Genomic DNA, 25951 nt, shown 5'->3' on the forward strand with positions numbered 1-25951 from the left:
GTACAGATTTATCCAATTACAGATTAGCGTGGTTTTGGGTACGGGCCGAAAATCGAATTCTAGGAGATCTCCAGCAACGCCTCAAATTATCCACTTAGATCATCGCTATACTTCATAACAATTAGTTCACATGTCAGTGTGGAAATCCCGTCTACGACCTCTGATTGCCCCAAATTCCGCCAAGAGCGGGCCACACTATACCCCTGGAAGGAGACGCGAAGCAGATGACTAGCACGCTTCTTCGGTGGATATAGAACCACCGACGCTGCCAGCGTGACAAAGAACTACTTTTAGGGTTTAGGCGATTTTTAACCTAAAAATAAAAAATCAACTAAAAGTAGTTTTGTAAAATTCTGCACTCATGTAGCACCGTAGTCACTCCATACGCTACAAACCAGGCTACCGTTTTGGCCCCTGTACGGAGTAGGCCGCTGTCCAATTCTCGTCGCCAGCGTAGAGAATGAATGTTTGCTCGTTGCTCCTACTGTACTTTGACATTCATTTTCTCTTGTTCCTTTTCTTTGACTCCTTGACCAAGCGCCAATACTAACCGGTTCCTCGAGTCAGACCAGGCAAGGCAGCTTGTTCCATTTCGTATTCTTTTTGTACCTCCTACCTGCACAGCCTTGCGTCGCAACCAGTCGCAACCGGAAGACGCCCGCTTTTCATGGTCGACTCGCTTTTCTACCAGCGTTGAAGCGATACCACCAGAAACGCTAGCATGAACCTTATTCGATCCACCTGCGATCGTTGCTACGCCGCCAAAACGCGGTGCACCAAGGATGCCTCGTCCAACCAGTGCCAGAAGTGCGTACGGTCAAGCGCAGTCTGCAACTACAGTCCGCGCGGCCACGCTGGCCGTCCGCTCGGTCGCGGGACAGGCCAGTCAAGCTCGCCCAGCCAACGCCAAACCCTAGCCATGAGCAGTATGTCGCGAACCTTGCTCTTCTTCCTTGCCCTTGCATCACATATACTTGACATGGAAAGCTCACAGACATGACACAGCTGACGAACCATTCATCACCCTGCCTCCGTCTACCGCTTGTAGCATAGACCTCTTCAGCAACCTCCACTCCGACGAGAACACTGCCGCCTACTTGTGGGACCACCCGCCCTTGCTAGAAGACTACGGACAGTCTTATTTGCCCATCGGTGAGGCGATACACAGTGGTACGCTTACGACACCAACCGCAAGCTCAAATGCTGCCACCGACTTGTTCTCGTCCTTGGGGGCCGACAGCCCCCACCGCTCCAGCAGCGGCACACACCATGACACCCATTCTAGCAGCGAGGCGCCTTCTGCCGCCGCTTCGATCAAGAGCGAGAGCCTGCACAGCCGGCTCGTAGTCACACACACCGAGCTCATCGCCTTGTCTGAGTCGCTCGCCGTGTCCTTCAGCATGACCGACGACATGGGGGTCATCTACAGGCTTAGCGCCGAGATGACCGGGATACTTCAGCGCCTCAAGGAGAATGGGCCATGCTACCCGCCGATGCCGATTGCCAAGTGCCACGGCATGACGTCTCTGCTCATACTGGGCTGCTACAGCTATCTTCTCGAGGCCTATGAATTTTCCATGGCGAAGCTGCGACACGAGCTGCGAGACACAGGTAGTCCCACCGCGATGCTGCAGCAGCAGCGACAGCAGCGGGCTGCGTCACCCGAAGAAGCCCCGCAAATCAACATTGGAGGCATCCGGCTGCAGGTATCGAGAAAGTCGGCCGCCGAAATCCACCTGCAGCTCGTCTCCCAGACGGCCCAGAATCTCCGCGAGTCGCTCCGGCAGTTCGTAAAGCACACGGCAGCCCCACGCTGCTCCATGGACCTGGACACCGTCGACGACAGTCCGGCATCGAACCGTACCGGGGGCGGTGCCGGGGAGACGGGCCGCGGCGACAGCATTGAAATTCTAACAACAATGGCCCAGCGGGAGTTGCGGCGACGAGAAGATGGCATTTTCCAATACGTAAATGAGAGCGCCGCCAAGAAAACAAGGTGAGTGTACAGTAACGATTCTACGAACGCGATATCTTCAAATTGTCCATAACTTGACGTATACTTGTTTCGGTAAGTATTATTTTTCACTTTGCGAGCCAGCCTTTGATGCAAGACGAACCTCGGCCTTGCTCCCGTTTCTGCCTTACTGAGCGCACGCACACGTCCAGATATTTCTGCAATGGATGAATGACTCATGATTTTGTAACAAGCAGGTTTAGAATGATGAGAATTGGCAAATAAAATATGCATAGAATACTACTGGTTTCATGACCAAAGCAGGTACTAAGTAATATAACGTGAAAACTGGCCATTCATTTGAATGCTGTGCCATTTATCAGCCAGCCCGAAAAGTAGCCGGCATCACAAAGTGTTCATTTGACGGGACTGTCCGGAGTGGCAGGGTAGTAGGCCGGAGGGTAATAGCACTTAAGACGTCCACGCGTCCACGCGCCTGCACATCTGTATTTCCTCTTTCTCTTAGTATTCTCGCAATATTGCAACATTATCTCTTGAGTTGATGTCATCTTCTCCTGTGACAGTATAGGCTGATGAGCAGGAAAATAACAGTTCTGTATTTCATCTAATAGTATTGCCTTTCTCCGTTGCTCTAGGAGTATCTGACTGGAGTCTTCTGACTTTGCGTTGGTGAATTCCAACATCCATGGATCGGAGTGTTCTATGTATGTCCTTATATAAACCGTATGAGAAAATACACATAACCAATGATAAATATTGGCGTCGACTGGATGTCCTTTCTATCCAGAAGAAAGCTCAGCATGCACTACTACTTTCCTGATCCAGATTAAACCTTGAACAAGACAATTGAACCTGCTTCATGCTTTCTTTGCAATAGTGACAGTGTATTTCTGATGAATTCTTTCCTCAGATGACAGGTCTCTTAAAGCATCGCGGATGAGCTGTTCCACTTCGTCGTGGGCAATGTCCAGCAACCCTAGTAGTTTTCCCATCAGCTCTGGATAGTTTAACATCAGCTTCGCTTGCATGTATCGACCCATTGCTTGACTGTTGGGAGACTTGCCCGACGGGACAAACGAAAACTCAAACTTCCGAGCTTCAATAACTTTCAGACCAGCCGTCTCCATGAGACAGGCCGCATTGGATCCAGAAATTTCGGATAGACCGGCCTTCTCGACGGCTTCTATGAGCCGGGCGTACCAGTTCTAGTTATAGCTGAGGTATTCGTCTGTGCCGACACGATAGAACTTCCAATCTAGGTCCTGATGCTCAATGATGCCTTGGTCCTGAAGCATGAGGCTGGCAACCTGGAGGTACTTGTGCCAGTCGTTGATACCCAGGAACAACATGCGTCCAAAGAAGTAGCCAATAGAGTTTGGTGCCAATGCACCACGGCTGAGGCTGTCCGTCTGCTTCTCCATGTCCACATCTAGAATATTACCAGTCTCCCATTGCAGATTGGGCGAGGCAGCAGCAAGTGCAGGTGCGGGAACAGGAGTAATGTCAACGCCGACCACGTTTGCGCTGGGGAGCATAGCAGCCAGATGAATGGTTGCAATACCAGTTCCGCAGCCAATATCGACTGCTTTGGGAGGCGTCTGTGAGATGACGGTTGTACGCCAAAAACGGAGTACCACCAATCATGGGCACAATGGCATCGGCTTGCGCATCGAGTCGATCCTGCTCAATGGCGCTACATATCATATGTTAGCGAAGGGTTCAATTCAGCCTGGGTTCTGAAAAGTCGCACTCATTGGGAAGGACATATGACGATGATGTGTTGTGATAGCCGCGTTCCATAGTCGTGGTAGCCATTGTGGGTTGATTTTGACCAAAAGGTAATGAATGAATGAATGAAGGCTGTTTGTGTATTCTTGCAGAACTTGGGCGAAACCACCTTCAGAGTATGGCTATATGGCGGCGACGTAGTGTAGTATAATTGCTGTTGAGCATGGGCGATCCGTTTCAAGCCGGCTGGCCACTAGGCATGCGGACGGAGGGTTTGGTGGAGCCTAAGTTGGTCTAGAAAGGGCTGTTCGGAGTCCGGACCTGGATCCTGCTTACGGTCTTGAGTTAATTGCAACGGCAGATACTCACAGAAATAATTCCATTTGTCACGCCAGTAGGAGAGGGTTCCAGATGCCGATTATCGCGAAACCCGCTCCAGGTCTAGTCAGTTAGCCAGCCCGATTCCAGCCCTCAAGTGCTTTGTCAACCCTCCGAATGCATGCAAATAGGGGCGTCTCGGCTCATTTCGCTCAATTTCTTTGTTTAGGTCAAAAATAAAATGAACGATTCATCCGGCGTTGCACGATTCTCGTCGTGGCATCTTCCCAGCGCTGTAGTAGCTACTTCCATACTAGCCAAAATCGATCGAGCAAACTGATCTCGTGAAATCATGAAAGAGCAAAGCGAAGACAGCGAAATCCAGTCGCTAGACGACACAAGCAAGACCGCGACTCCGGATATGGCACGAGCAGACCAAAAAGCCCAGAGCCCACCGAGCACGGAAAAAGACAGTTACGAGGTCGGCTGGGAGGGTGGTGAGGCGGATCCTCTATGCCCTCGTAGCTACAGCACCTTGAAAAAATGGCGCATCACTCTTGTTATTTGTTTTGTCAGTCTGTGCATGTAAGTTACGCACGATCAAAGCAACTGACCCAAGCTAACACAACATATTCAGGACATGCGCTAGTTCCATCTACACCGCGACATACCAACAGATGGAAGCAGAGCTGGGCAACTCAAGAATAGTGTCTATTCTTGGTCTTTCCCTTTTCGTTCTCGGTATCAGTTTCGGTCCTATGGCTCTTGGCCCCCTCAGCGAGTTTTACGGTCGGCGACCCATTTACGTCATTTCATGGACGATCTATGTTATTTTCATTATACCACAGGCCGTCGCCAAGAACATTGGGGTGATTCTCGTTTTCCGTTTCCTCGACGGCTTCGCTGGCAGCGCTTTCCTCGCCGTGGCTGGAGGCACCATTCACGATCTCTTCGACAGGGCGCAACTACAACACCCGATTTCTATCTTCTCAGTGTCGCCTTTTATCGGACCCAGTCTGGGTCCCCTGATTGGCGGTTTGATCTGTTCTTATCTCGATTGGAGATGGACGTACTACGTTTTAATCATTTGGTCTTTTGCTTTGTGGCTGGCAATCATCTTCCTTGTTCCTGAGACATTTCGTAAGTTGATGGCCGGAATTCTTCAAGTCCTGTTCCAAACTGACATGTGCTAGATCCGGTTCTATTACGAGACAAGGCGAGAAAGCTTCGAAAAGAGACAAACAACGAATCATGGTTTGCTCCTATAGAAAGAGCGCACCGGTCTGTTGCCCACGCAATTGGCAACTCCTTACTCCGACCATTCCAGCTTCTCTTCCTTGAACCCATGTGTTTCTGCCTCTGCATTTTTGCAGCACTCTTGCATGGTATTCTTTACTTATTTTTCGACGCTTTCCCGCTGGTCTTTGTCAACAATCATGGTTTCAACTTGTGGCAAGTCGGTCTATCCTTCCTAGGAATTGGTATTGGCATGATCCTAGCTATTTTCATGAATCCGGTTTGGAACAATGCACGAAACCATCTTGTGCAAAAGAAAGAACAAGAGACTGGTATCCAAGGTGCTAGCGAGCCCGAGTTCCGGCTTCCTGCTGCTATGGTAGGCTCTCTGATTGTGCCTGTTGGCATGTTCATGTTTGGATGGACAACATTCCCCTGGGTGCACTGGATTGCTCCTATCATAGGCTCTACCATATTTGGATTTGGGTAAGTACAAGCTCTCATAGTGCAAGAGGAAAAGGTTCAAAAGCTGACGTGGTGACACCAAACTAGGGCATTGCTGCTGTTTACCTCTATTTTCGGTTTTCTTGTAAGTTTTCTGGACCTCTACCCTTTTTTTTATTAAAATTGTCTCTTGAAAGGCACAACTGACAGAACTTGCATCAGGTTGACGCTTATCCAACGTACGCAGCGAGCGCCATGGCCGCAAATGGCTTCATCCGATGCATTTTTGCCGGTACGTATATGGAGGCAGTAAAATGCCATGAATTTGATTTCAGCATAAAACTAATCTGAAACCGCAGCCGTATTCCCGCTTTTCGGCGAACACATGTTTGAAGGGTTAGGATACCAATGGGCGTCATCATTGTTGGCGTTTCTCACTGTTGGCATGATACCGTTTCCGTTCCTCTTTTTCCGCTATGGCAAGCTTATTAGAGGCAAAAGCCGCTTCGCTAAGAAGTAGTTGATTCTGGCTGAGCAAGTATATGCATGATGGCTAAAGTCCGCCACTAACTTCATCCACTCTTAGCTTTCGTTGATTAGCACATTTCTGCGCACAGATTTGGGCGGGCAGCCTGACTGTGACCAGACAAAATAACATGTATTCTTGAAAGTCAAATATTGTAAAAATATTTTAGTACTTGTCGTTGAATTCGGGATCCCATTTCTGCTTGGGAATCCAATCATTTTATTCGTTGCTGTAGTACCAACTCTCTCCGAGCTTGTCCGTGCCATGCTTGTCGGAGGGAGCGCCATAATGCGAAAGAGAACGAGAGTGTTCTGCGAGGGATAAAGCATTGAAAGCTGGCACGAAACCAAGCAAACCAAAAACTCAGTATCTAAAAATGTGCAACTTGCTCAAAATGTTCCTTCTCAGGCTGCTCCTCGGAAATGAGTTCGTTTTCTGGCCTCCGTTCCGTGTATTCTGACTCGAACATTTTATCAATTCCTCAAGGGAGAGTCCTGCTGTCTCCACATAAACCACGGGGACAAAGATAGCGTTTAAGACCGCATAAATTAGATAATACTTCCACCCAAGATTAGAAATACCAATTGGCGTAATCAGTACGACAATGTAGTTGTTGATCCATGTCATATCCAAAAATTTCACATCCTTGCGTTGCGATGCAAAGACCACGGCCCCGTCATCTGAAACTTGTGGAAGCAATGAAATCATACCGGAATTCCTCCTGTGAAGCTTACTAGCCGCTGGTTCGAGGGCCTGGGGCATTGACGCAGATTGTAGGATCGGATATGCAATTAACACAGGGGCGAAAGAGGGACTCGTCCTTGTACAACCATCGTAAGTTCTCGGGAGAAACCAGCATCGGTTGTGACCAAAGTAATTCGCCAGCGCTGATATGCACCGAAAATGGCCAACAGGAAGAAGACCCGTACTGACTTCATATGCTCGCCTGCAGTTTGTCTTCGCCAACTGATTGCGCAAACTCAAGCACAGTCAAATCTACCCCAAGCGGAAATACCAAAACGCCCCGCCCCATAAGGCAGGAAGCTTAGCACAACGAGCCGGACTACTAGCAGCCACGGACTAGACTCGTCCAAAAATACCGGATCTAATATAAGGTTAACTTGAAACAAAGTTAACATCACACTTGGCGGATAATTCTGAGGATGATTTGTAGAGTTATGACTAGCAGTATAGTATCAAAAGATCAGGTACAGTTGTACATTATAACAAAATAATCACTGTGATGACATAGCAGCCCTCCCTTTCTCATTGGACATGTTGTGCAACCTTAGCCAGACGCCGAAGTATGGTGTGGGTATCACCGTGTAACATTTTCTGACCTTCGGACGTGCCTGTATATTCCGATATGATCATTTGTTGTGACTGATTCGATGTGTTATTCTTACTACGTCAAGAAATACGGGATGGCACTCACTATCCTCGCGAGGTTGGGGTATCTTTGAGGGTTATGTGAAGTCATCAACATACTTTCGAATAACTAATTTGAACAATAGATAAAATTCAACCTATAAAGCACAAGTCGAGATAAACAACCCTCAAACACCTTCGTTCCAATTCTAGTTTCCTGCGTCAGAATATCAAGCCAATGATGTTTCCATCCTTGCTTCAAAACAATCTGGCGATGATCGACCATTCTTCACACTGTACAGCCCCACCCATCACGCACTTCCCCTATTCTATACTGTACCGGACAATACCATCTCCCACTGACGATACATTATTGTAGATATCGATGATTTTTGTACCCCTCTTATGAGGTCACCGTCTTCGGAATTTGGAATGAGGGTGTACATGATATGCACGTTAACCGGAAACGCCGACTCCATCAACGATGGTGATGCCAAGGCTATAAAAGTAACCCCTCAGCTTTAATCCCATGAGAATATAGAAACAGATCAAGATCCTCAATATATCAGCAAGAGTATACTAAAACACAGCGCCCACAAAAATGGAACGCAAAACCCTTCATGACCCAATCGCAAGGATACGCGCTATACTCATGTGGCCTTTTCCGGCATTATGGAATACTATATGCTTTATTTTGAGCATTAAGGTCTTCCCACTAGTCTGGCATGTACGTACGCAATCTCCCCCTCCCAAAGAGCCAAATATTAACCCTCCACATCGCCAGGCCCGAGTCTTCTATTCAATGCTCTTCCGCTGGCGCCTAAATAAAACCCCAATCCCGCCATCAACCCTCAAAACCCTAACGATCTTCCAACCTACAATTTGGAAAAGCAGTACACCATTAGGCGAACTCGACTTCCTAGGTCACAAATCAAACGCAACATATCTGACGGACTTCGACGCCGCGCGCGTCTACCACCTCTCCTCGATCCTGCGAGTGGGATTGCATAAATGGTCGAATGGGCAGAGTGGCCTTCTTGCTCTTCTTCCTGTTCTTGGTGGTGTGGAGTGTTCATTTCGGAGGTCTATTAAACCCGGCCAGAGGTATGATATCGTTACTAGGATTGTTGGTTGGGATCAGAAGTGGTGTTTTGTTGTCTCGCATTTTGTGAAGGAGGGTGTTTTTAGACCGAGAGCCTTTTCGGATCAGGGGAAGGGATTGAAGGTGAAGAAAGAAGTTAGGGATGGAAATGGGGATTTGGAGAAGGGGAACTCTGGTGAGAGTGAGAGTGATGGGGATGGGAAGGACGCTGTTTTGGCGGTTGTTATGGGGAAAATGGTTTTTAAGAATGGGAGGAAGACGATTCCACCGGCTGAGGTTTTGAGTGATTGTGGACTTGTTCCTGCTATTGAGGAGGGCGCTTCTTTTGGCTCGCGTACTGTGGGTAAGCCTGTTGATGATGCTGGTGCTGGTGATGGCTCTGAGCCGAGGGTGAATGCCATTGATCAGCAAATGGTCATTGCGAAGGCTATTGAGGAAAGACGGTTGAGGGGACTTGAAATTGCCCAGAGTATCAACTCATTGGATGAAGGGGTTCCTTTTGATTTGAATGAGGATGTTGCTTTTTCGAAGTTCTAGATTTGATGTTTGATTTATAGAGCTGGAGTGGTTCTTGTTACGAGGTGGATAAAGTCTATACACATGAAAGAATTGAGAAAATATTGATTGAATCAAGCGGGTGGAACATGATAGATTAGAAGGAAGAAAAGTCATTCCCACCACCGAAAGCAAAGTCCTCCAATATACTCGGGTTTACCAGGTTCGCCAACATCTCAGTTCGAGTGCGATCGGGCTGCTGTTGTGTCTCACTGCTGAACAAGGAAAAGAAGAAGTCCTCATCATCGGAATTTAACTCATGGTCTGTGACAGGTTGGTGTCCCATGATCGACGAGGGCGCATCGAGAGGAAATCCCGATGTAGGCAGAGATGCAATTCCTGAAAATTGGGGCGATACACTAGCCACTGGGTTTGCACTGGTGTGTTGCTGTATTGATGATGATCTTCTCGCTTTGCAAACTGTATCAAGAGTAGGTAATTCAGCCTGGGTCTGATTTTGGGCATTGTGCTGCCCGGAGCAAGGAACTGCCCGCCTCCGCGTGAGACACGTACGCGCTACCTCGAGCACTTCCCGAAGCATCTCAGCACAGCGACGCGCGACAATGATATCTTCCATGGAGGAAAAAATCTCGAGGGATTTCTCGACGTCCTCGAGGAGCTCCTCGTCTGGGAGGCCTGGGTGGTTTGATAGGATGACATGGAGGAGAATCATTGAACCATAAAGTGCGTATGTTGTGTTGTACCACCTGTTAATCATTAGTTGTTTTCAGGATAATTGGAGATAATGACGTACCAGGTGCGGATGTAGATCCTGTGCATGAATGACTCGTACTGCATCCTGATACTATTACGTGCGGCTGTGAGACATGTATGTAGATGGATGGAAAGATCGTGTTCGGTATCTGTACTCGCTGTTGCTGCTACGAGGAATGGTTTGTGAATGAGGATTCGAGTATTGTAGTATCCTTATGGACCAATCATCATCAGTTTACAGCTTGGAATCTACGATCTGGGACTTCGGTTAACTCACTCAATCTCAAAACCAATTTTTGTTTGAATGCCCATTCAGGATCATTCAATGCACGAGCATCTAAATCCAAAAAAGCAGGCATGTTTGCTTTCCATTGAAGAAGTCGTTGATCCAGGGCCATTGCTAGACGGGATTTCTCGCTCATTGATCGCTGCGTGGAGTGGTATAATTGGTGGGATGCTTCCGTGTTGATTTGGCCCAAGGCCACCATTACTGGAATCATCGCGATGTCGTTATCTTCAGCGTCGGGATCAAGGTCACCAACATCGGACTTGAGCTTGGGAATGGAGGCCTGGTAATAATGCAGCGCTTTCATGCTGTCTAGACGTCCTGAGGAGCAACACATTTCTCTGGAGTATGTTAGCATGATCGCGACAACCCTGGCTTAAAATGCTTACATTTCATGGGAATAGATGCACCTATAGTTCAATTAACGTTAGATATGATCACTAATATCGGGAAATTTCTTTTAACACACCACCATGTACGTCGAGCCTCCCGTCGAGCACTAGGAGGCAGCGAAGACAGACTCGATCCAAGTCCAATAGCTGCTGCTGTGCGAACGGCCATTCCACTGTACATGTAACAGCTATGAGGCTGTAACGAATTTTGACGAAATACACTCTTCAAGTGGAGGTCAGCTTGTTTCTTAGACCAGATTGCTAGGAACCCACCAAAAGCAGAAGAGCCTGAGCCGTTTCCAAGCAGGAACTCTCAAACAAATCACCCATGGTCTGTCTCGCGAGCCCAAAATAAAACTTGGCGAAATCAAGAGCAGAGAACACATGTCCTGTCCGGCCACTTGTTTGATCGTTTGTCTGCCGGCAGAAGTGGCCTAGTAAAGAAGTCTCGTTTGGACTGGCATTGATCGCCCCCAAGGCAACAACTGCTAAGTAGAGTCTAGAAAATGCGGTGACACCTTTGAAGAGGCCTGCACGTCTTGAATCTGGCCATGCTTCACCTTCACAGCGTCTCATGAATGAGCCCTTGGAAAGTATCGGGTGGATGTAGTGCTTGTTGGTGAAGTAGCTGCCAATGAAGATTTTCTCAATTTCCATTTGTGCATTCTGCGTTAGCCGCGGAAACACGGATTCAAGGTTTTTATCGCGGTCTGTACTTCTAATTAGGAACTGGCTCATAGTTTTAAGAATTTAACAGGAGCTTTACCATTGTTCGCAGGCCTGAATCTGTTTCTCGATTTACCTTGAACAGAGGGAGCTGTCTGCGCCGCAATTTCTCCTCCGCTGTGAGATTGAGGCAAAGGGTGGCCAGGGTAATCTGCATTGTAGAGCAAGTTTACAATTGAGAGTTGTGACTTGCCCGATTTCCTGCAACCGATATCTTGGCTCGTCTCTGGAGAGAAAGGCTGATCACGCTGGTTGACAGGCGAAACCTGAGCTGGCTGCGAAGTGCCCTGATGAAATCGATTCTGACCTCTGCTGCTTGCTTGTTTTCGAGCTCTTGCGTATAGGTTCCCAAGGAACGCTAAGTTGGAAGAGTTGCCATAAAACTCGGTCCCGTTGGTATGCAGATTGACTCCGCTCAAACCATCCCTCGACGCTGCATCGCCTACCTCGGAAACTGGGACTCAATACGAGTAAGCTTCGGACTATTCAGTGTCGGAAAGCACAATACTCACTGTGGCAACAGTTATCCTGTGCAATCGACACACTCGGTGTTTCGGGTGCGATGTTGACACCGGGCGAGCAATCTTCTCGCAGGCCCGGAGACCAGTTCTGTGACGAGTTGACTGGCCCTGTATCTTTTGTAGTTTCAGGCAAACTCTGAGGCGTCCCATTTTGTTGTACACCAGGCCATGGTGATGGCCGACTGACACTGTTTTGGCTTTATTCAGTCAGAACGCTCGAAAATGGCGAAGGTGAGCATTCCAACCTTTGCTGAACCTCACGAGCAGCCCGTTTTCTCTGACTCGATACGCTGGGGGTCCCACGACCTCCAGATTCTCGAAATACACAGTCAAACGAGTGATCTGTGATTCAGAGTTAACGTGGCCTCCATTGACGTCACGGGGCTAGGAGCATACATGCGCAATAAGAGCAGGGTTGTGCTTGATCACACTATATCTCCATCAGGATAATACTCAAAACAAGAGCAAAAAGAATCCAGCTGATGAGGCCCACCTTGGTTTTCCGAGTGCGACATGTTTCGCATGCGCGGGACGCACGCGGTATACGACGACGTGAAGCCCGTTTTGTTTTCATCTCGGACGCATCCATCATCGCTATAAAAACTATACTGCCCTATGTATTCGGACTGAACGAAATTACCGTGCTGTGATGTTCGAGAAAGGTTGACCCCATCGGAAGGCAGCACTAAGTCGTTCGTTTTGCCGAGCCAATCCCCACTCAACTTCAGATATCTTCTTCATGATCTCATCTGGGGTATCATGCGGGGTCTGGGGAAATCTTTGGGCCTTCTATATGTTCTTCATCCATATATATTTTTCTTGGAGATTATGTCTATTAATTCCGGGACATCCATATGTCGGGCTTTGTGGCTACTCGCGATCCAGATAGGGATGCTATATCTGCCCAAACTGTCTATCACAGGATTAGGTTTCTTAATGCAGCTACAGTTATCTTCGGATGGCTTATATGTCTCAAGAAGAAAATGTTAGTCAAGATAGATGTTGAGGCGACAGAACTGAATGTTGTTAATGTACCCGATGTTGCTTCCGACGGAAGCCAAACACATTCCGACGGATATGCAACGGAACTGCAGCGGAACTGCAACGGAACGACCCTGGCAACCGTCATTCAACTTCAAAAAGACCGAAGCATTGGGCAAAATAGACAAAATTACCCGAAATAAAGGGGATAACGGCTGCTCGGTTAAAGATGGCAAGCACAACTAAGGCTAATGTTCTTCATCCGAAACCGTATATAATCTATCCGACAGCACCGGCTTAGAGGCAACCCAGGCAGTTCTTTGGTAAATTCCTGTTAATTTAGGCTTTTAAACAAGCTGACACTATCGATCTTCGACTATTGATGGGCTACACCGGATGAATGTACGTAACGAGAATGGGATGTCAATCAGCATGTCCTAGTTTAGGGACAGGCTTGTCTGAAAGATCACTAAGAGCCTTATTGTTATAACGATAAGTCTATATCGTCCCCACAAGGGCGCGTAGTAATAGTATACGCCGTGCGTCTTTACTAACGTATGAGCGGTAGTCCCTAGAGAACTACTCTACGGTATATTAAAGAACAAAAAAAGACGGCGGATCCCGAGGGTAACGGCACGCAGAGACCTGTTTAGCGTAACCAAAGCCACACCAAAGCTGGCATCCATCTCGACATCGTAAGGATAAAAGTTTGTCCATCCTGGTGAAGCCACTGCCTTTAAGAGTAGACGAATCCCTGAAAAGGCGGGTGACATCACACCGACCCTAGCACTTCTAGATGTTATGGTAATTCGAGAGATTTTAATCAATTATTACTGGTTAGATATGCGATATACTGTACTAACACTAAGATATTTAGGACCAGTACAAAGTTGAATCTTTGCAACATCCGATCAGCTTATCAAGTTAAAAAACAACTAGATACTCTTTTATTAAATCACCACCTATTAGCTTGGCCTACAGCTTTGAACTGATAATTATGCCAACTGCACCGGAATCACTTACTCTATGTCTATCTACCTCGGGGATACGGCGTTTCTCGGCGATGAAGCGGTCCGAGGACCTCATCCCATTGGTTTGTTCGGAAACTATACCCATAAGCAAGTGACCCTCGTTCACGACTTGTTATTTCTTTGGCATTAATATTATGCTATAGAGAACGTATGGATTGCAAAAAAGGAATCTATGACTCACTCTCCTCGAATCGGATCTAAGATGGTTCCTAGTTCCTAGCTAAATTATGTCGTGTAGATCACCCCGGAGCCGATCCCTTATCTCCAAGATGTTAGATAGCGGATAAGCACGGGGATGGCAAACAGGTTCGATACCACCCGATGTGTAAGAGAATGGCAGTGTACATATATAAGACACGGCATGTAAGACAAGTCTGATCTTCATTTGAATCTTTTTTTCTTCTTTCTACCACATCACTTTTCACCCCNCCCCCCCCAAATACAAGTCTCCTATACACCAACCTCTCAGTTCATATCATACTTTTTTGATTTATACATCCTACACGAATGCCCACCATGGACTGGAACCAGAACGATATGCGCGCGCGCTTCTGTCACGCTCTTTCAGAAATGTATAAGAGCGAAGTTCCCCTATACGGAGACCTCATCGACGTAGTCTGGGAAGCAGACGCGAAAGCAATCCAAGACAGCCAGACGAACGGCAGTTCCAAAATCATCAATCCAGATGATGTTCTGCCCTCACGGCATCGTGTTGAGAGACATGGCGCTATTCGGTTAGGAACGGCGCATGAGCTCGCCACAATCCGTCGGATGTTTGCTGTGATGGGTATGCATCCCGTGGGCTACTATGATCTCAGCCTTGCCGGGTTCCCTATGCACGCCACTGCATTCCGCCCGAAAACCCAAGAATCCCTCGATAAGAACCCATTCCGCGTGTTCACGACGGTTTTGCGAATGGAACTGTTGACAGAGAACACCCGGGCGCTGGCCCAGAAAGCACTGGAGCAGAGGAACATTTTCACTCCAAGGCTAATGGGTCTTTTGGATATTGCAGAGTCTCAAGGATACATGACGCCGGAGCAGTGTACGGAGTTTATCACAAATGGTCTCGAGACATTCCGGTGGCACTCAAAAGCGACTGTCACACTTGACGAATACGACCGGCTGAAAGCTGAGCATCCTCTTATCGCCGACATTGTCTCTTTTCCCAGTTCACATATCAACCACTTAACACCTCGAACCATTGATATCGATCTTGTTCAGCAGTTGATGTTTGACCATGGGATGCCTGCCAAAGAACGCATCGAAGGACCGCCGAAACGCACATGTCCAATACTTCTGCGGCAGACAAGCTTCAAGGCACTTGAAGAGACTGTCTATTTCCGGGATATATCGGGGTCCTACGTGAAAAGCTCACATACAGCAAGGTTTGGTGAAGTGGAGCAAAGAGGCTATGCTCTGACCCGGGAAGGGCGGCAGTTATATGACCAAATTCTGGACCGAGTCAATGTAGACTTTGTGAAGAGAGGATTGAAGGGAAGTGATTATGACAAGTTATTGGAAGATCACTTTGAAGAGTTTCCTGACAGCCTCTCAAAGCTCCACGATTTGAAGCTGGCATATTTCTCCTATCAGGTGACACCACTGGGTGACCAGCTGGCTCAACAAGGCATGTCAGAGGCTGAACTTTCACTTCAGGATCTTCTCAGCAACGGAATTCTAAATTATAAGCCTCTTACATACGAAGATTTCCTACCACTATCTGCGGGCGGTATCTTTAATTCCAATCTTGGCAGTGTCTCTCAGTCAAAGGATCTTATAAGGAGCGCCGATCCAGACCTTGATGGCTTTCAGCAATTCCTTGGGACATGTGTGGCAGATGAGTTCCACCTCTATGCCGAGATGCAACAAGAATCATTGGAGGGTTGTCGGCAGAAACTACAGCTGGGGGCTATTTTATTATAGCCTGGAGCACCGTCATATCTGCATCAAATTTCTGCTGCTGCTTTGGAAATAGTAATGCGTGCTTTTGTTAATATTCGTTGGAATCAACTATATAATGTTATTGGTTAACGGCATACTATTGCAATTATTGTGTTGAACATTGACACGTTAACCCCGTCATTTCGACTATGACCTAGTGTATTATGTATGATTGTTCTGAATGAAAAGCATGGTATAAATAGGGCAATGTTAAAAGGACCCCCTCTTGTTGATATTCGGACCCCCTCTCCACCTGTCTAAGCCTAATTAGGGAAGGCTTAGTATGTGTATTTCACTGTGTTTTTTTTAGTACAGTGACACAGCAAAAGTTTTAACACCATTAGATAGACCGTTTTTTAGACCATTATGTAGACCGCTTTTTAGACCCCCTATCGTAAACCGAAGAGTAGGTCTATATCACCTTACTTTCTAAACGTTTTTGCTTTAGTGAGTGCTTTTTATAGAAGATAAGATTCAACTGTCACGGCGTGGGATCTAGAGTGCGCACGCGTACAATTGTGCGTACTGAGTAGGATATATATCGGTCCTAGGTATGTCAGCCGTCAGGCTGACATAGTGGTCTTTTTGGCCTAGTTAGTATACGTGTATTAAGCTGGGTGCAAGTCTTCACACGCCCTACGAGGCCTATTGTCTCCCTCTACGCCCTTTTGTTCGTTCTTACTAAGGAAATACACTACGAAATACACATACTAAGCCTTCCCTAATTAGGCTTAGACAGGTGGAGAGGGGGTCCGAATATCAACAAGAGGGGGTCCTTTTAACATTGCCCTATAAATATTCAGTTCTACTTTTCCACCGTCTCAGCACCACGAACAACTTGATCATATACTCTTTTGGCGAGTCCAACCGAATGCATCTTATTTCCGTCCCCAAGATCTTGAAAATCTATGAATTATGCGTCATATAAGGTTTCGCCACCCAGATTCGGCCGCAAGTGCTGCGCCAAACTTCGCCACCAGCCGGCCGATGGTACCGTTCGGGCCGATGCCCCTTCGAGCTATTTCACCCTTTCACCCGATAAATAACATTTCAACTAAAATGAATAAACAGGGAATGAGGCTAAGCAACATGGCTTGTTGGCCGGTTCCGCCGCTCTAGGTCGTTTAGGTCGTCCCCGGATTGCATCTGCCGTTTACCAGATGAATGGATTAAATATCCGATGTCCCGCCAAGATGGTTGAGATCTCAAACTCATTGTCTGAGCAAGCTTGATGTGCATGGAATCAGTTCAAGAACTTCCAGATGACAACATCTCTTGGCACATCTTGGTTGGAACAATCATAACTATTGTCCCAGCTACACTTTGTGTGATCTTGCGATTTATCTCCCGCCATGTTGCCCGTGCTGGACTATGGTGGGATGACTATACCATTGCAGTAGCCTTGGTAAGTGGCCTCTTAATTGTCTGACGTGGAACCAAATAAACAACTAATTAGTCTTTCTCTCGGTTTAGGTCTTCAACTGGGCCCTGGCTATCTTGAGATGGGTAGAGATTGCATTCTATGACTATGGCCGTCACTCTCAATATATCTCATCTGAGAACATTGAAAACTTCCTAATGGTTCGTATCTCACTAATATTTGTATTGTTTCAAGGCTAACAGACAAGTAGACCTTCATGGCAGTTCGGATCGTATACTTCACCAATGCTGTCTTTACCAAAGCATCATTGCTGCTCCTCTTCCATCGAATCTTCGGTGTTGTGAAAGGCTTTCGCTGGGCCCTATGGACCTCCGGCGTTCTGGTCATTGCATACTTCATCGCGTGTGCAATTACCGCAATTGCAGGGTGTTCGCCACCATCCAAATTCTGGAACCCAAGCCTGCCAGGTCATTGTATCAATATAGTGGCATTCTTCAGGTGGAATGGCGTTGCCAATATGTTTCTCGACCTTTTGGTCCTTTGCCTCCCGCTTCCTATGGCGTGGCGTGTGAAGACTACCGTTCGACAGAAGTGGGTTTTGACGGGACTTTTTCTGCTTGGTGGCTTGTAAGTTATTTTCCAATTCTGGGGTCTTTTATCAACATGAGATAGCCCACTAACAATAATCCAGTGTCTGTGTAGTCTCAATTCTCCTCATCGTCAGTTTCGACCTTTCAGACGTGAACGATCCCACTTATACAAGTATCGATCCATCAACTTGGTCCTCAGTTGAGCAGTCTGTTGGAATAATTTGTGCCTGTCTTCCTACCCTTCGACCTCTTATTCGACGGTTCCTCGGTTCCTCGGGAGCATCTGCGAGCAGTCCTGCTTCTGACTCCCAGATACGGTTGCCGGCACCTGTTGACGAGGAGAGTGGTATTATGGGAAGTATCCTGTCATCTGCACCGCGTGCGCACATTCGTTGCGCCACTTCAAACCAGCTATGCATGTTCCAAACTGTCAACCGATCTTCAGAGTCCCACTAGGATGATGTCTGTCCTATTTCTCGGTTTTCTTAGACGAACAAGATGAGTAGCCCTGTTTCTGCGGCTGAATCATTTGCTTGAAAGCTGTTCTCGAGCGATATGCAGCTGTATTTATCTCTACTTGTATTGCATAAGATACCCAAGCTAAAAGTCTTCGTCTATGATATTTTGCTACCCTTTAGGCTTGTTTCAATATTAGATCTTTAACCGTAACTAGATCCAAATCTCCAACATGAAAAATGCGGCATCAACAGCCCCCCTTCATAACTATGCATCATGATTTTGCTCAAACCATTTAATCGTCTATAAACGAGGCTGGGAAAAAAGTAGGTCATCGTCCTAAGGATGAGATTATAGGCATCCTTGGTGATCCAACGATGATTAAGTTGCCTTACACACTTTAGCTGCTTTGCTTATTTGATTCACCTCCTTTTTGGGTCCGTTTTATGGGACGGAGTGCACCGGGAGAGTAACCGACAGAGGACAATAAATACACACAGAGCGGCCGCACCTCGTCCTTGTATTTTAGGGGAATGGTGATCGTGCTCTATCGGCTCGCAGGGGATTACAGTACACAGATATTATTGGTCGGCCAGTATGGGTGGGCATGGGTTGGCCGGACAAATGTCGAGACGGTTAAGTTATGGAAGCGTACCTTGCGAAGACCAAAAATTCTTACTCGGAAGGGGTCTCCCTCGCTCAAAAGCCCCTAATCAGTAAGCCAGCTATCTTTGCAGGTTCCATTGTACACGTAACGTTATTCACGGCAGACACCCCCATAATTGCTAGTTTTTTTCTTGTATTTCTCCCCCAGTTTCGGTAGACTAACCGCTCCTGTCGGCTCCAGTACCCTTGCTACTTCTAATCACTCTACCACACACGTCTTCGTTTCATTGGGCCGGAAACTTGGCTTTCGTTTGAACCATACCTTGCTAGGAAGTGTAAGGTAAATGGCGAACAAGTCGAAGTTTGCAGGTCGAACTGAATAGATTCATTGGGATTCCGTTCCTGACGATCTGCACAAAGCACATACGACTGCAGCACCTATGCTCGAGCCGTCCACCGCCGGGATCAATTTGACAGTATCGGATTGAGAGTTGCTCGGCCAATCAAATATCTCTCCAAGAGCTTTCATCACCTTATCATGGAAACCTTCATATTTCTCGAAGACCGAGCCGTCGACCGCCACGTGACATTTCCCCAGTGATCTCTTCTTCATTATTGCGGCTATACCGCATGAATACAGTCTAGCAGCGCGTTGACTGATCAATTGAGCGAGCAGCCGGCAAAAGTATAATTCTTCAGACGAAGCGGAAATAGAAAGCACACGCTCGAATAAAGCTTTACTGACGTGCAAGTCCTCGCTACCGTCGGTTTCTATCCTTGCAACAAAGGAAGAATCCAACGTATAAGGTTGCTTCAGTTGGGAGAGGTCTTGGTTTAGAAATATTAGACTCCGTTCGTTACTCATATCGACGAGCACCTGACGGAGTATTTCCCCAAGGTAGAAACCAGCTACCAATTTCTCATAGCGTTGCTGACCTGGCCGCGGCGAGCAAGAGTCAATGCTTTCGTCATAGTCGGTGAAAGGCAGCACAGTGCGACTGTTATCGAAAGCACCATATTCGCAGTTGATAGCCATGGAGGCATCAAGGGAAAAGCAATGCTTGGCAAGTTTTGGGATTTCGGAGCACCGTTCCATATATGCTGCGTTGCTCCCGGTCCCAAATATACTTCCAATCTGTGTTTCCTTATCCGCATAGGAAGATGCCATGAGGGTACCAGTTGTGTCATTGACCAATGCCACTATCTGAAGAGGCAAGTCCTAGAAAAGCTTGGATAAGCAGGAAGTCCTATACAGACGTGGAGAGCAGACTTGCATTTTCGTTCAAAGCGCGCTGAAGCTCAGCAGTAACATCATGTCCTTCAACCCCACTAATATCGAAACCTTTTGTCCATCTTTGAAGGACTCCATCTCTGACCGATGTTTGCGTGACTGGGTACGAAAATGTGAATGCCAGCGGAATCTTTCGCAGCTCATGATCAGAAATCGCATGGTAAGTCAAAAACTTCCTCAAACAATCGATGATGAAGAGCCACAGCTGCTGTGCGGTACCGGACTTTACGGCATCAGGTATCTTTGTGTCCATTTGCGTACTGTCATACTTGCCACTGCCTAGCAGCTCAACTTTGCAGACCCGAAAATTCGTGCCTCCCATGTCCATGGTGAGGAACACCCCTCTCTCCTCCCCAGTGGGGAGCGCCATCACCCAAGTGGGATTCATAGGCTATATTGTGCATCCAATTAGTTTGTTTCTCCTCGCGCAGAAATGGAGCGACACGGGCTTACTATATCACCCCCATCTTCACTGAGGCCTATGCAACGTTAGCATCGATATTTGTCGTAGCGGCGGGGCGGTAGCCATCACATACCAACATGGAGTTCCCTAACAAAATTTTCAGTTATCCGCTTGAGGGCGACACCTTCGACGGTAAATAACTCCCGCAGACGAGCATATTGTCCTTGGAGAGGGGCCGAGAGTCGCGGACGTAGGGTAGTTACTGTAGGAACCGATTAGCGACGCCTCATCAATACTGACTGGTATGTCGCTCACCCGACGCAGAGGTAATCGTCGTTGAGCTCGACATAGCTGATCGAAGGGTATAAAACTAGGGAGACTGAGCGGTAATCGGCCTGCGGCTATACTTGCACACAGTTTTGACGCAAAAGCGCCCTTATAAACCAGGAAAAGTGATTATAAGATGCCAGGAAGGCGCAACAGAGCTTGGTATTTATAAGTCGTCGTCTCCTCCTTCATGTTGGCCTGTGGGCCGGGGTTACGTATATGGCTTGTGATTCCCAATTTTACATTTGTTCTTTTCCAGTGGAACTTGGCCAGGACCGATAACGTTTTCGTACAAAATAGGCCTTGATCCGCCGACCAAGCGAATGACTTGAATTCTTGGCCAGATAATGCCCAGGTCCCAGGACACTATATTGCATTCGACCCACCACAGCTCTTCATTGGCCGGGAGTGATATGCGACCTTCATAGTCTCCATTTAGCTAACATGCTTCCGTGAATTTGGTGTATACATCTCGTCGGTAGCCATTTGGCTGCCTCAGCCAGGAATCAGTTACTGCCTGTTAGCGGACAAAGGCCCACATTTTTGCTATGAGCTGATCCTGCACCCTTGAGATGACATATGATTTTCTATTATCTGACCACTGGCGTTGGTATTAGAGTATGCTACATGGTTCCTTTAGCGGAGGGTGTTCTACGGTCGTCAAGCCCAGAAATGTTCGAACGTAACTGTCATTTCGGACGGGAATAAGGAGCGAAAATGGATCAACGTTATTAGAAGCTTGCTGCCAAGTTGCATTCATGATTTTACGCCAGCAGCCCGTCGGCCCCTATCACCGTCAGATGTGAGCGAGTAGACCTCGTCGAGCTCTTCTGCGCTGACCAAATGCGAAACTGGAAACCTGTACTACAGCAGCATACAGTATGGATCGTCTGACGTATACGTACTAATTCTCCAAGCAATTGCACGACATACCTGTACCTCTGGGTACTTGAGGTTGATTTCTATTTAAAGAACCTGCTTGTCTGCTTTCGTAAGTTCCTGGTAATGTCTGACTATGATTCTTGGCAGTCAGCAGTTCCGGCGGCTTACACAGGGGTACTTCATAGTGACCTCACTTATCGATGTAGTGGGCGGAGCGCGGAGATCTGCGTTAGTCATCGTACGGTAGTAACCTTTTTCTGGAACAGTAAATCAAGGTTATTAAACCTATGATGGATCCAATTCCATGCTAAGTGGCACTAGGATACATACGTCTTGCAATTAGCTGTTGAGGAAGCCAAGGTCCATTGATAGGCTTAAGAATGTTCCAGCGGCGCTTGGTGGGGGTTGGTTCACTAATTCTAAATCCATGCTGCATCGGACCCTTCTGCTTGCGCACCTTGATCTTTGCCCAACATGCACTATCTTCCTAAGGGGGCTGCATCAAACCAGGCTTAAAGCCCCACATATTGCATTCAATAAAATCTGGAGGTCTCAGTTCTGGAAGATATTGTTCGATTTGGTTAATATTTGAGTAGTAGAACAATGGCGACTTTTGATCAAATGCAGAAGAAACTTGGCATTGCCTCAAGTCGTCTTCCATTTTCTCTCAAGCCCAAAGATGGCGCTTACGAGACTTTTCGTCAAGTGGCGGTTTGGTGACCACCTCTGGTAGCTAGATTCCCTGTGGCTCGGCTGGTCAGGAGTTGAGATTAATGAACCGGAAAAGGTATTTTTCGTTGAGAAGCCTTAGCCGAAGCAATGCCGCTGCTGTATACCTAGACCAGGAATTGGCTCGCAATTATTGCAATGTAGTTTCCAGTATGAGGTGTAGCCGCGAACCTTCTTATCACGGTATTGATCAGGCATAAGTAAACGATGTTCTGGCCCAGTCACAATACCGATCGGATGTTTTCAATTAGGCGTAACTGGCTGCGGTGGGAAGAAGACCCAGAACAAGGGTTTCCAGCTTTCCTCGAGTGGTGTATTGAGGTTGTTGGGTTTCGCGCTCTAGCAATTTCTGGCAAGCGTGGTCGACTTCGACCGAGGGGCCAAGAATGGCCCCAACTAAAAGCCAGAAAGTACCAGCTTGCTACACTTGTGGGCCCGGGCACGTCTGTACTATATATTCTTTCTGATTGGCGGGAACCCTACCGCTTCTGCTAAAGTACGCCGGTTTCCTAAGCCTTTAATTGGGATTAGAAAATGGGAAATGTTTGTTACTCTCAACGGTGGCATATCCCAGCGCGACAAACTAGGCTAGATTTGAGCTCACCACGGGATCTTAGTAGCATGAGCATTATTACTCTCAGGCAACATTTTGTGTTTGGAAGAGGCGTGCGTAATCAACGCAAAACGAGTTTAAATAACACTTCATGATGAGATTTATTTTGACACGATTTATCCAAAGATAGTGTCAAGCGCTGAGTGACCTTGATTCGGAATTGACTCTGAGTAGAATTTAATGCAGCTTTAGAACTTTAATCTCACTTGTGGTCAGCTCGGTGAAAGAAATTGGCTTTTGTCTGACCCGGACCCTGAATCATGACGTTGTGGCTTATTCGTGTTGTAGGAACAGGGAAAAACTGCCAGATTTCTAGATCTGCTCGCCGCGATAGGTTACATGATGATATACTTACTTCACCGATGAAGAAAGGTTGCTACGCATCTCATTATTTATGCGTGGTACTTCACCGCGGCATCTTTGGCCGTAAAACCATATCATCTAAACCGACTATCAAAATTTCATCGGGGTTTTCCTTCCACTGTGGCTGCCTTATCAAGAGTACGTTATGATTTTCAGGCACGGAGCGACCAAACTTCTGCACCCCGGGCTCTTTCGGAAGCCAATCGTTCACTTCGGAAGACCGGTGTCTACCGACGCTAGCATCAAACAAACATTGAGCAAGGAGCCAGTTGGACAAATGGACCAACGATTTCAGGAGTTCCAACTTCGCGGGAAAGTATTTGCAGTGACTGGTGGAGGGCGTGGGCTAGGCTTAGCAATGGCGGAAGCATTAGTAGAAGCCGGCGGAGAAGGTATGTAGAGTCCATCATTCTAATATGTACTATTGATCCAAACAGACTAATTGTACCGCGAGCCATAGTGCATTGTCTTGATCGGCTACCTGAGCCTGACGAAGAGTTTCGTGCTGCACAAGCGCGAGCAAATCCCCAATTTGGGGGGTCTCTACATTATCGGCGGTTGGATGTCCGTGACAGGAATGGTACCAACCAGATAATGTCTGCAATCGCTGAAGGCAAAAATCGGCTAGATGGCTTAGTGGTGGCGGCTGGGGTAAACCACATCGGGGGTGCTATTGCTCACTCTGCCGCTGACATTGAACGCGTAATCAGCATCAATTACACTGGAGCTTTCACGTCTGCAACTGCTGCAGCAGCACAAATGCTCGACAAGAAAACTCGTGGGTCTATACTACTAGTTTCGAGTATGAGTGGAGTGATCGCGAACAAAGGAATGACATCGTCCATCTATAACTCATCAAAGGCCGCTGTGATCCAACTCACTAGAAGCTTTGCGATGGAATGGAGCAATGTCGATAACGAAGGTAGGGGTGGAATACGAGTGAACTGCCTTTGTCCTGGACACATAATGACGCCCATGGACCAGATGGCCATGGATAAGGCGCCGGGGACAAAGGAGGTATGGGAATCTGAGAACATGATGGGACGATTGGCACAACCGGAAGAATTTCGTGGTATTACCTTGCTCCTTATGAGCAACGCGAGCAGCTTCATGACTGGGAGTACAATCATAGCCGACGGTGGGCATACAGCGTGGTGAAGGCTTCAGTATATAAGAAAGCCTATAGAGTTGATTTTTCGGGCAGATGGCTCTGGTGTAAAAGGCTAATACACAATGTTCAGTGGACTGACCGACTACGCGGTTATGTCGGTTGGGTATCATTGTCAAAGGCATCTGAGGAATACATTTCTGGTTTCCTGCTCGTGTTAACCCATCATCTATTCAGGTTGCGGCGTGAATTGAGACAACGGCACATTTGTATATTCACTATGAAGTGGTAAATGCTACCACAGCTCTTCAGAGCCACCTATGTATGGGTCTGAAGTACCCGTGGCATAAGCTGTTATTCAGATTTAGATGGCTCTGCTAGAACCTCGGTCAATCCATCAATCACAATTTGTTGCTAAGATACATATAGGAAATGTTGAACTTTTTATATTGTATAAAACAAACTTCGTCATCCCATATTTGGTCTAGTTGTAGGAATCCGCTACCGACCTTGACAATTGGATAATGTTGTCAGCGTGTACTTTGTACTTACGATATATGAATGCATTAGAAAATGGGAATCGCGGAAGTAGGGTGCTTTAGACAAGCTAAATAATCGCCTTCCAAAGAGGCCTCCTCGCTGCGGACACCTTCCTTCGAACCCTCTCTTTTATTGTTAGAAAGGTCTATCTTCCACGACGACGCAGTATCGAGGACCCGGTGACCGCAACAGAGAGAGCAAAGACGCAAACAGCCTGCTTAGAGCGAGAAGAGAAGCGTCATTTAGCATGTGTCCGAGCAGAATATGAATAAGAATTGGTTTAAGTTACTTCCCTAGCTTTAATGTTTCCACTGATGCTCAGATCCGGGAGTACATCCAACAGAGTATGACCACTGTCTACCATGCGTCAGCAACTTGCAAGATGGGACGCCAGAAAGACACGATGGCTGTGGTAGATAGTCATGCTCGAGTTTATGGTATGTAGGGCTTGAGGGTTGTCGATGCTAGCAGTTTCCCATTTCTGCCGCCTAGCCAGCCCCAGTCTACGGTCTATGCTTTTGCCGAGAAGATTGTGGATGAGATCTTAAAGAGTGATTGGAGGAGATCTGACCAGGCTCTTCGTGATATGAGTTGACCCTATGATTCTGAAACATGTAACCTACGAACCCACGCCGTCAAATGACTCTTTGAAAAAAAAATTGAACACTATAGAATACAATGCATACACAGAACAGCCCAAATCCATCTATCTGTACAAATATGCCGCAGAGATATCAATGCATCACGGCAGGACAACCACCAATGGCCACAACCAGGCCACATCTCAACGGCATTGTCCATACCTCAAACCACTG

General features: G+C 47.2%; 8 protein-coding genes across 8 annotated transcripts; 6 read left to right on the forward strand and 2 right to left on the reverse strand.

Annotated features, from left to right (window-relative positions):
• Nucleotides 1–721: 721 nt before the first annotated feature.
• PENARI_c006G02644 (Zn(II)2Cys6 transcription factor domain-containing protein) lies at nucleotides 722–2000 on the forward strand (the record flags this gene model as incomplete). The annotated part of the gene is made up of 2 exons (XM_022630217.1): nucleotides 722–926; nucleotides 1006–2000. 2 exons carry the CDS (start codon nucleotides 722–724, stop codon nucleotides 1998–2000), a joined length of 1200 nt encoding a protein of 399 aa, XP_022489520.1.
• An 832-nt stretch (nucleotides 2001–2832) lies between these two features.
• Nucleotides 2833–3790, reverse strand: PENARI_c006G09419 (class I SAM-dependent methyltransferase; the record flags this gene model as incomplete). The annotated part of the gene is made up of 4 exons (XM_022630536.1): nucleotides 2833–3158; nucleotides 3216–3573; nucleotides 3626–3668; nucleotides 3726–3790. The coding sequence occupies 4 exons, from the start codon at nucleotides 3788–3790 to the stop codon at nucleotides 2833–2835; spliced, it is 792 nt and encodes a 263-aa protein (XP_022489510.1).
• Nucleotides 3791–4373: 583 nt separating this feature from the next.
• PENARI_c006G02618 (MFS transporter) lies at nucleotides 4374–6221 on the forward strand (the record flags this gene model as incomplete). Its single annotated transcript, XM_022630216.1, has 6 exons — nucleotides 4374–4606; nucleotides 4659–5161; nucleotides 5215–5743; nucleotides 5810–5846; nucleotides 5924–5993; nucleotides 6061–6221. The coding sequence occupies 6 exons, from the start codon at nucleotides 4374–4376 to the stop codon at nucleotides 6219–6221; spliced, it is 1533 nt and encodes a 510-aa protein (XP_022489775.1).
• A 2026-nt stretch (nucleotides 6222–8247) lies between these two features.
• PENARI_c006G06478 (acyl-CoA thioesterase) lies at nucleotides 8248–9234 on the forward strand (the record flags this gene model as incomplete). Its single annotated transcript, XM_022630396.1, has 2 exons — nucleotides 8248–8322; nucleotides 8380–9234. The coding sequence occupies 2 exons, from the start codon at nucleotides 8248–8250 to the stop codon at nucleotides 9232–9234; spliced, it is 930 nt and encodes a 309-aa protein (XP_022489895.1).
• A 115-nt stretch (nucleotides 9235–9349) lies between these two features.
• On the reverse strand, nucleotides 9350–12061 carry PENARI_c006G02207 (fungal specific transcription factor domain-containing protein; the record flags this gene model as incomplete). The annotated part of the gene is made up of 10 exons (XM_022630196.1): nucleotides 9350–9516; nucleotides 9766–9959; nucleotides 10007–10178; nucleotides 10244–10593; nucleotides 10642–10662; nucleotides 10722–10840; nucleotides 10918–11354; nucleotides 11447–11824; nucleotides 11883–11999; nucleotides 12052–12061. 10 exons carry the CDS (start codon nucleotides 12059–12061, stop codon nucleotides 9350–9352), a joined length of 1965 nt encoding a protein of 654 aa, XP_022489854.1.
• Nucleotides 12062–14419: 2358 nt separating this feature from the next.
• Nucleotides 14420–15829, forward strand: PENARI_c006G01360 (VOC family protein; the record flags this gene model as incomplete). The annotated part of the gene is made up of 1 exon (XM_022630150.1): nucleotides 14420–15829. One exon carries the CDS (start codon nucleotides 14420–14422, stop codon nucleotides 15827–15829), a length of 1410 nt encoding a protein of 469 aa, XP_022489505.1.
• A 1249-nt stretch (nucleotides 15830–17078) lies between these two features.
• On the forward strand, nucleotides 17079–18274 carry PENARI_c006G07886 (uncharacterized protein; the record flags this gene model as incomplete). Its single annotated transcript, XM_022630462.1, has 4 exons — nucleotides 17079–17252; nucleotides 17321–17428; nucleotides 17479–17855; nucleotides 17920–18274. 4 exons carry the CDS (start codon nucleotides 17079–17081, stop codon nucleotides 18272–18274), a joined length of 1014 nt encoding a protein of 337 aa, XP_022489713.1.
• A 5572-nt stretch (nucleotides 18275–23846) lies between these two features.
• PENARI_c006G04266 (SDR family NAD(P)-dependent oxidoreductase) lies at nucleotides 23847–24646 on the forward strand (the record flags this gene model as incomplete). The annotated part of the gene is made up of 2 exons (XM_022630289.1): nucleotides 23847–23880; nucleotides 23949–24646. The coding sequence occupies 2 exons, from the start codon at nucleotides 23847–23849 to the stop codon at nucleotides 24644–24646; spliced, it is 732 nt and encodes a 243-aa protein (XP_022489755.1).
• Nucleotides 24647–25951: the final 1305 nt, after the last annotated feature.

The sequence above is a fragment of the Penicillium arizonense genome (genome assembly GCF_001773325.1).
Source record: "Penicillium arizonense strain CBS 141311 chromosome Unknown PENARI_contig006, whole genome shotgun sequence".
Classification (NCBI taxonomy): domain Eukaryota; kingdom Fungi; phylum Ascomycota; class Eurotiomycetes; order Eurotiales; family Aspergillaceae; genus Penicillium; species Penicillium arizonense.